This window comes from Ornithodoros turicata, chromosome 1 (assembly GCF_037126465.1).
Source record: "Ornithodoros turicata isolate Travis chromosome 1, ASM3712646v1, whole genome shotgun sequence".
NCBI lineage: Eukaryota > Metazoa > Arthropoda > Arachnida > Ixodida > Argasidae > Ornithodoros > Ornithodoros turicata.
In genome coordinates, this window is record NC_088201.1 from 86,312,617 (window position 1) to 86,322,967 (window position 10,351).

Consider the following 10,351-nt stretch of genomic DNA (forward strand, 5'->3'; position numbering starts at 1 on the left):
CAGAGTTTGAGATAACGGTGGCGTGTCAGCTTTGCTGGAAGCATGAAAAATCATCGGAGGCATGAAAAAAAAAGAAAAAAACTGAAGGTGCGGGTCACAGATTTCTTCAACGGCTTCTTGGCTTGCCAAATTTCTAAGTTCAATTCAGAAAATTAAGTTTAGCACCATGTTCCAAGTTCCACTTTAGACAAAGTTCCTCCGCATTTGTAATCCCATCCGAAGGCGTAGTGCAAGGACGACGCCTTTCGCATCCAACCTGATCAACAGATGCAGAACTCTATGCCATTCTATTCTTATCTGCAGCACATAGTTTATATTAGCCCGCAAGAATGGACAGTGTTCACCGACTCCAAATCCCCACTGCAAGCTAGATGGTAGCAGAAAAAAGAAAAGAAACATATATGCTGCTTCTTCCTCGGGCACATCCACAGCTTTCGATGCAGTAGTACCACCTAAAGATGGCCACAAGTCCATGCCATCAATGATAATGGTGTATGTTCACTTCAGGTGATATTACCAATGTCAAGGATGTCTGTCAGATTAGCCGTCACCGCCGGCAAACCTTCCTCCCAAGTCCGAGCATCGAGAAAACGCAAGGAAAAGGGGGACACCTCTCCGGTTTACCCTCTCTTTCGATCAGCGCCGCATGACTTCTCCAGTACTCGTCAGGTAAACGAGGATGCGGCTGTAGAATATGTACCACTGCGCCAATCTACAACGTTGCACGTTCATTGGTCCAGACTGTGTGCGCGCTCCGATTGGTCGACAATGTTTTGAAATCGAATTTTGTACTCACGCATGTGCGTGCAGCGTCCCGGCGGCCGTTACAGCACTTTCAGCATAGTTTCGAAATAGCACGCATCGGCGGCATCGGCATGGTACGGCGTACGGCGTCCGTCCTCTTGTGTTCCGTGTTTCGGTGGTGCCAATCGGCAGAACAGTTTGTGATTCTACGCGTGTTGTGCTGTTCCTGGACACGACTATTATTCCACGAACAGTCTCTCAGCTACTCAACTACGGAACTGGAATGCTACGTGAGTTGGAACGGTTGGAGAGTGAAGAACGCGTTTCTTGCGCAGTCGGGTTTCGATGGCTGACAACAAAGACAGGATTACGATTACGTTCCACACACGCGCCTTCCGCTGTGCAAGCAACGAAAGAAGATGCTCATCATAAAATCGGCCGGCACGGCGTCCTCTTGTGTTCCGTGTGTCGGTGGTGTCAATCGGCAGAACAGTTTGTAGAAATGTGTTCGCTGGTTTATTCATGCGTCGATATGTGATTCTACGCGTGTTGTACTGTTCCTGGACACAACTATTATCCCATGAAGAGTCTACCAACTCCGGAACTGTAATGCTTCGTGAGTTGGAGCGGTTGGAGAGTGAAGAACGCGCTCGGGCGCCGTCGGATTTCGAGGGCTGACAACAAAGACAGGATTACGTGCCACACAAGCGCTTTCCGCTCTGCATGCAGCGAAAGAAGATACTCATCATAAAATGGTACGCACTCATAAAACTGTCTCGGTATTAAGCAATGAACGGTGTATTCGGTTTGCTTCAAGTTCGAACTTGGTTACAGTGTGTTGAAAGATATAGTGAAAGTATAGTCAACACAGTGTTGAAAGATATAGTTTGAGTTGCGACAAAATGTTGCATCTGCTCTTATATTATATTTCAATTAAATGTTACGATGCGTTTGTCGTGTACACTGAAGCCAGTTTCAATTTACAGGGCTGTCAAAAGTACGTTACAGAAGTACATCTCAATTGCAGTAACAGAGAACTTATGCAATAAATTATATAGCCATTTTGGAGTACTATTGCCCACACCAATGCTGCATGGTTAACTTTAAACCCAGATCAACGGTTGCTAATACTTGAAGTCAGCCCTCAAGTCCTTCTTTACAAATGTTAGTTGGTGATATGGTAATGAATCAGTTAGAAGTACTACTTTTAGCAAAACTGAGTTAATTAAGGGTTAAATCTGAATCTCTGTTCAAATATTAATTGGCATTTGGAAACCTGGTCAATAAGAAGTATATTAAAAGGTTATGAACACAGTTCAGCTGAATGACACTGATGAAAATTATCTTATTTACTCATATATACAAGGCATGAGTATAATCTACAAATACAGATATGCCCCCCAGGGTACTTAACCCTCCAGGAACAAACTAATAATAATATGCTGTGACTGCAAAGAAAAACTAATGAGAAAAACTTGCAGCAAGCAAGAAATGAAAAGTTGCTGACATCAATATATACATTTTTACAAGTCTGCACACTGATGGGGAAATCATCCCTAATAGCATGCACGACTAAGGCAGGAAGAATACTTTCTATTGTACTTTCTCAGAGCACCCCATATCCGCCTTGTGAATAGCCGACAGGTGATATAACGGAATTTCCTGCAGAAATAAGGGTTTGCCGTTCAAGTAGCGCGTAAAGACCACTGGGCGCTGCCGAGTATGTTGCCATGCCCTTCGGTTTCTCGGATGTATGTAAAAGACACTTGCAGTACTTCGGTGTCAAGGCACAGTATTTCAAAATATTCGTTAGTTGTGATGCAATTGTCTGTCTGCTTTTCACACGCATTCTCTACCTCTCGGCAGCAAAAACGCTGGTCCGTAGTATCCACCGGTTTGCATTTCCAACATGAACACCTGCACGACGAAAAAACAGCGCTTGTTTCTGCTTACACAAGTGGTTCTCCCTGATACATGTAACTTTCACAAACCAGTCCGTGTTCACGGCACGGTGAGGTACTGGTGAGGACGAATGTGACTCCGGTAAATCTCTGGACGAGGAATCTTCTGCTGCGAAGCACACACTTTCCAGTACGCTATCGCACGAACAGAAGTTCTGTGTAAGCGATGTGTTCTCGAACGCGGAATTCCAGCGCACTCATGTTCGAGAGGTTCGACATTCTAGACATAGAAAGTGGTCACAAATGCCCACTGCCATTTTCGTTTTCGCCGGATTAGCGAGCAGAAGCGCGCGTATTCCATGCGTCCTCGACAGATAGCGCGGGGTGATGCAATTGTTGACATCCTCTAGGTCCCTGGACATGCAATCATCGAGAATTCCATTACAGAAAAACTACAGCGATTTCAGCGGAGTTCTTTGATATTTGAGCTTTTGAAGGTTCAAGCTTTTCGCTGAACATAAAGTTTCGATAGGTTTATATTCACTTTCGGTCCCTTTAAGTTCATACGAAGCGGCAAGTAATGGATCGAGTCGTCGCGAGCTGGTGGTGAAGCTCAATATCGCCGAATTTGGGTCAAGAAGGGCAAACCGGACGGAAAAACACGAGTCCCCAAGTCTACGGAAACAGAGATGCACACCATCGCCGAGCAGCTGATTGCTTGGAAGGAATTTTTGGTCGTCTCTGTTCGTTGGTCGGACATTGCGGATACGCAGCATACGCCGCATGAGGTTACGCTTTGTCGATTACGGCGTGTGTGTTGATGATGAACGGTACGCTTTCAAAGACATGTAAGTGCTGAATCAAGTTTTTGTTGCTGCTGTTTACTGTTTCGTGTGGTTTCTTATAAGCGATCCCCATCTCGATGATGAGTGCTCAAATCCGTGTAAATAACAGTTGTGTGATTTGAGGTTGCTTTGACACGGCTACTAATTTGAGGAGAGCACAAGAGGCGCAGTGCGCATGGATGAAATTGGACCTTGATTATCCGATGTCACAGACCATCTAGGTCCCAAATTACATACTGGTGGGTCATTCCACAGTTACCATGTCAATCATGGGTCATCAGGGTCATTCCACGCGAAATGATCCAAATACCTTTTCGAACCCCCTTAGTTCTTTTGCGAAAGAAAATATAAAAAAACTACCATAGATACTCCGTTCGACCAATAGGCATTTGTCGAAGTTTAACTAAAAATATTGAATTGCTCTTTAGTTACGACGTCGGAAAATTTACGCATTTGGCCAAAGGAATCGCATTTTGCACATTGCTGTGGCCTCGTTTTGTCATTCTCTGCCAGAAAACCCTGTCCATGTGGATAAGTGCGCCCTCTCGACTGCTTCCTTCGTCTTTTGCGTAAATCTTGACCCTTCAAAACTCAAGGGCTATTCAATATTTTTCAGTAAATCTTTGGCAAATACCTATTGGTAAGACGGAGTATCTATGGTATTATTTGGAGTAGAACTGAGGGGGTCGAGCATATGGGAATCCGTCTGCTGGGGAAGTAAACCAAACTCTGATCATACTAACAGTCATTTAGTAACATACCAACAGAATGCGGGGTACACCAAGAAACCGTTTTCCGTGCCAGACCAAGGCAGTCCGCTCCTGGCAACGCCCCGAGGGTAAAAACCCTTCTGCCTAACGCGGCATCGTTTTTAAGCAGTAAGATACCGCCCCCTTTGCCAACAGGTGCCACAGATATCAACTGGAAACCGTACCCCATGTCACTGCTATCAACAGTCCGCAGATCACCATCTTGTCGGGCGTGCGATTAGGTTTACACGCTTTTCCACAAGCAGGACATTCGGATCATTTGGCGTGGAACGACCCATGAGGATTGCTCGGTGTCGTTTTTTTGACAGGGTTAGGTTACATTGGTCGAATATTTGTCAGCTGATCATAACAATGTTCGACTGACTGTCCGACTGATTGGGCTGTGTTGTTATGAACATCATAGCATTACTATCATGTCAATGTATGCCACTTGGAACGTATTATACCGCGGGTATGCTACCAAAATGTGGGGCATTCGACCGCTTTTTCGGGCGCTCAGTATCTATTGAAATTTGGTTTAAATGGATATTTTGCTTTTGAGTGCTTACAGAGTCAGCCTACGAGAGTTGCAGATGTATCATCAGGGAACATAAGTAGCTGGAGTTTAATATCAGTGGTTCATGGTATATAATATTCTGGTATAATATATAATATATAATATAATGGTTCAATGGTATTCCTAGAAGTTCAACAATATATGATGTGATATTATGAACATTGCTATCTAATCATTCTCTAGGCCTTGATAAGTACCTGTACCATTATTGTCTAGTCACAGTGCTGCGTAAACGTAGACTGCATATGCTAGTCACTTTCGCAGTGTTGTAATAGCTTTACTTCAAAGAAATTTTTGGCAAAATGTGTTTCTTGTGTGACCTAGTGCGTGTTACTTTCACAGGCACAGCATAGCACACATTTCTGAAAGAGTACACACATACAGAGAAGCTTTTGGTGTGGTCTAAGTAAAGGCTAATGAAGGTAGAGTCCTACCTTGCAAGGAAAATTGAGGTAAAGCTTTGGTCTAAATTTAGACGTTATGGCTAATATACCTCTAGAAGCCTCCGCGGGCTTGTATATAAAAAGTATAAAGTTGGGCTAGGGTAAGAACTTGGATATCTAGGGTTGACGTCTAAGTGACGTAATGTTAGGTATGCGAGAGGAATGCTGCAGCAATTCTCCTAGACATTAAGCTATTGGGAGACATCTAGTAGACATGCCACTCGCCTAAATTTAGCCGTCCATTAGACATTTAGTATCCCACCTTTGGCTACATGGGTGGTTCTCCAGTGGGTCAGGCCCAGAGTGGTGTCGGGGGAAATGAACAGGCTGACAGCGCAGCTGAAGCGGATGTTTCATCTAGGAAACGAACGGGCATTGCACTGCTGAGAGGAGACCGTCGTTCCATTCTTCGATGTCTAGTGGCACCCCTGGCTTCCCAGCAATTGACAACTGACATTCTCCCCCTCTATGCTTGCAAGTGTTGATTTTGATCCAACGCTTGCTTTCCGGATGCCACGAAACACCTCTCGTCAAGACGCTGCATTAATTCATCGAATGCGACACAATGTGGCTCAGTGGCGTTACCGTTTGCGAGAAGTTGTTTCTCCTAGAGGGCATCACTACGGTCATCTGCAAGATCTAGAGCACAGCTTTCTCCGTTGCCCGCACTACTAACATTTCAGATCCACGCTATCGGTGTCTCTAAATCAGCTGGGCTCCCGCCCTTTCACTATGTCAAAATTGCTTGGTCCATGGTCAAATCTAGCCCACCAACGCTCTGCCCTAAAAGCAGTTCTCAAGTTTTTGGACACCGTAGAACTTCGGTCCTCACTGTCAGACGACTGATTATTCCATTTCACCGCATTACCACCAGCAACGGGGTAGAGTATCACCCCTGGCGATGAAAAACCCACTCATCATCATTTATATAAAGTTGTTGTTGTCAATTCAGCGCGACTGAAAACTGATCAAGGTGCCCGAATACTATGGCAAAAGTTCGCGAAAGATAGGCACCGTTGGTTCCATAATTTTCAGACAAGTATATCCTTCTGTCATACCTCACGTGAGACACCTTCCCGTAGAACGCATGACCCTTAAAGTGACAGCAGAGGTATATAACTCAAGCGCTCATATAAACGAGTAATTTCCTTAAAATGTTCCCTCAGGGTACCAATACACACCTCACCTACGCATCCATGCAGTCATGCGCAGAAACTCGGATCAGTACATATATCTCGCTCATGTTTTATATTACTACTCTTCCACGAGGTTCTCCTGCTGATTTCTTTGTTTATTCCAGCAGATTACCTGTCGACTTTTTTTGTGTGCGACATGCTTTTACTTGTGTCTCTCACCTCTCGAAGTGGTCACGCCCTCGAATTTCCCCAGACATAACCAAGCGTATCCAGGCATCGTTACCACGGTGGCTGAATCTTCATTAGGTTTATCTGGAGGTACAGTTTATGTGGCCGAAATGTTGCCAAATCCGACTGTATCAGGCTCGAATGCTCGTGAAAGAAATTAGCTACGGTGTTGAAACCGTTTATTTTCCAAAGTTGCCGGACGATCACGCACTTTCAGTTCATGAGCACTACTGTTTATGAGTATACATCAATACAAATGATGTGCATTGATGTTTCAGAAATGCCAGGGACGTTGACCTCTTCACCGCAGGACTCACCGAGTTCCACGTTGCTGGTGCCGTTGTAGGACCCACCTTTGCATGCATACTTGGACAGATGTTTCACAGTTTAAAGTTTGGAGATCGCTTCTACTACGAGCATGGGAACGAAGCTGGTTCCTTCACTCGAGGTAACGGACCCCATGTGTAAAGATACTAGTATCATACATACCGCATATACCGTGCCATATACCGTATACCAGTACCATACATACCGTGTTACATATCGCACCATCCTTAAAAGGAAAATTACATGCTCACGCAGAGAGTAATCTGTACCGTATACTCGTGAGATGTTCTTTCAAGACCGTAACACTGTCAATTTTCCCAACGCGTGAATAAGGTATCATAGAACAATAAGGAGCACAAGCCAATGTGCCTCCTTCTATTCCATCAGCTCGCGGACGTTTCATCCTGTCCGTACCGCTTTATCTACTATACTTTTATGCATGGAGCTTCCGCAGTAATTACAGAATTAGACACCCGAAATCCTTTTCCGCAATACCCGTCAAACGGGCGTTACGTAAATGACATCTGATTCTTCTGGAATACGCTTGGGTACTTCTCGTATTCGGATGGCGTTCTGGTGAGGCGCGATTGTCTGCCAAAACATATGACATCACATAATTAACAAAAATACCGCACTGCAGCACTTTACTGTATGTATTACTGTACATTACTGCGCTATATGGTGTACATTACCTATATTAGATGTTCCACATCGCAAGGGTTTGTTAAGGAAGGGGACTGAATTCTTGTGATTAAATGCACTTCTTCAGTTGTTCTCTGCCGGGGATACACGCATGTTTTCAAACGGAAACGATGAGAAGGAAGGTGGAAAAGAATATCTGTACGCAATTTGTAAATATTTGCCGGCATCATGTCAGCAGGTTTAGGAAGGTTAGACATGTTTTTAGTTTTATTTTAGTATATATTTCTGAGTATTTTGTATTGGCCACCAGGTGTTATTGTCGTTTGCAGTTTTCAGCTATAAAGGAAGTAAGAAATTTGAAAGCATTCGCTAACGATATTTTTTTAGTCTCATGTGACGAGGAAGTCATTATTTTACAAAAAGAAGGGAACGTTCATGAGCACAGTCACGTTTTGTTTCGGCATTAAATTGTTTCGTTCACATTATTTTGTATTCCGTGTTAGCGAAACGAAGCAACTGTGGCTATTGGCGACGTACAGACGTTGGCATGGAGAGAGGACAGCAGGCACGGGTGTGGGACAGGGGAACTAGTATGCGTCCTGGACCGACTTCAGGGTGTACCAGTGCCGACATTCGTCTGGAAGGTCTGCCCGAAAACCCAGAGAAACCCGCAGGCATTACAGCCGATGCCGGAATTAGAACTCGTGTCCCCTCCCAGTGTTCCCGTGGAAGGCGATCGTCCTAACCTCTACGCCATGCGAGCCGGTCTTTCGCATTCTTCAAACGTTTTCATGAAGCCAAAGTAAAAAAAGAAAAAAAAATGAATATACATTTTGAACTGCTTGGCAAGATAAGAGTGTATGCTATTCCAAACACGTAAACTTGCGCGGACGCCTCCCATTCGGAAAAACTTGATTCATTACTGAAATAACTCTGCCTAAATACATCCATGCGAGCTATGGGTGTTCAAAGAGAATCTCGTATTCAGGTCTGTAAAAGTGGTCTATTGCATTGGAACAATTAACGTGCTCTTTTTAATCAGTTGCATGTGTCACTGCAATTATAATGAGCACATCGTAAAATTGGCATGCATTGGCATGCACCCGCAAATTTTGGTTATATTGTTTAAACATCTTATTTATTTATATATATTATTTCTTCGGGTTTCTTTCTCTCTCTAGCTCAACTGCAGGAACTACGGAAAACGACTTTTGCGCAAATTATATGTGACAACAGCAACGTGATCAGAAGAATCCAGGCGAACGTGTTCCAACAAGTTTCTACACAGTAAGCTACACATTTAAACTTTTGGCTTATATAGGTTTACATACAAATCATCTAATAAGAGTTTTATAATAAGTTATACAACGAGTATCGAGGTTGAACAACCGAACTGAAACAATTCTAGTGACACAAACCTTAACATTTCACAAAGAGGTACGAACGGAACAGGAGCAAATTGCTCGACAAGAGGAACCGACACGAATTTTGTTCACAAAACATGGAGTCACAGCTTTCCAAGTTGGAGCATTGAATAAGCATCCCAAATAAAGTATATCCACTAAAACTGTTCCTGGCGGATGCCCACTATAGAGTCAATGGCAAGATTCGTCGGCAATATTATGCCAGCTGCAGTTTGCTGCAGATGCCAAAGCTGTAATGTTTGTCCGATGAGTCCACCACCTTGCACACATATGTGAGGGCTACGTGTGGACAAGTGCTTCGCAGGCTTCTTCGCCTTGGCTGCTTCGCGGGCTTGGCGGGCACATCAGTGCCAAGGACTATACGGTCACCTTGGACGACCACGTGCAGTAACGATTATTATGCAACACATGGCGTCATCATCTTGTGTCAGGATAATAATGCACCGGTGCGCAGAGCAAGACAGAGCTTTGAACACTGTTTTGAAGAACACGAATGTGACGTTGAACATCCGTATGGTGTCACATTGAACCAACATGGGGTGTCCTGGATAACTAACTGATAAATCGTTGCACTCCACCAAGCGGCATGTAGAGAGGGTTCCGCAATGGTCTTCAAGGAAAATGGCTTCCTCTGAACACCTAACGTCACTTATATTTGGTCTTCCAGAAATCCACTAATGCGGGTAATAATGAGGTCATGTACCCGACTAATATGCTATAATTATGCAAAAACTATGTGTCCCGATTCCACAATGCATTTCCTCTTCGATAAATGTCTAGTCTACTCAGACCGTAAAACATTATGAGTAACTATAGGTTGGGTTCGATTTCGAACGACAACAACAACAAATAAATTGTGACTATGACATGGGCTGATTCGATTTCGAAGATACCAATAGTGCCTCAAAATTTCTATATTTTACAGCAATCCCACTCGGTATTGCGGGCAGCTACCAAGGACAAGACTGACACCATGGAGGGAGGGGCAACATGGATAAAGAAAACTTTTCTAACAATAACGTCCAGGACATGTTGGTACTGTCAACGAAGTGTTCCGATCAGGTTGAGTTGCTGTGTCACGTTATGAGTTGACACTACGGCCGGTGCTCCCTAATGTAATGGTTAGCCTCCTATAGAGTTTTTTTAAAGGTTAATTACAGATTTTTTTCTTGCTAAACAAGCTGTGAGAGCAGCAAATATGCCATTTGTGCAGGCGGAATATGCGACGGGGCGGACGTCCTGTCGGAAAGGGTTTGTAACTATTAGACGACCAATTAGCTAAAATTAATTGATTCACTTATTAATTAGATGTAGGAAATGCGAGATAGCAGACGT

The 10,351-nt window shown here is 43.9% G+C and overlaps 1 protein-coding gene across 1 annotated transcript in view; it reads left to right on the forward strand.

The window, feature by feature from the left end:
- LOC135378028 (peroxidase-like) overlaps positions 1–10,014 on the forward strand; it is a 57,602-nt gene extending 47,588 nt beyond the window's left edge. Inside the window, exons 6-8 of the mRNA XM_064610855.1 lie at positions 6,902–7,071; positions 8,774–8,879; positions 9,942–10,014. Of these exons, the coding sequence (XP_064466925.1) occupies positions 6,902–7,071; positions 8,774–8,879; positions 9,942–10,014 (349 nt within the window). The remainder of the gene's footprint in view (positions 1–6,901; positions 7,072–8,773; positions 8,880–9,941) is intronic.
- Positions 10,015–10,351: the final 337 nt, after the last annotated feature.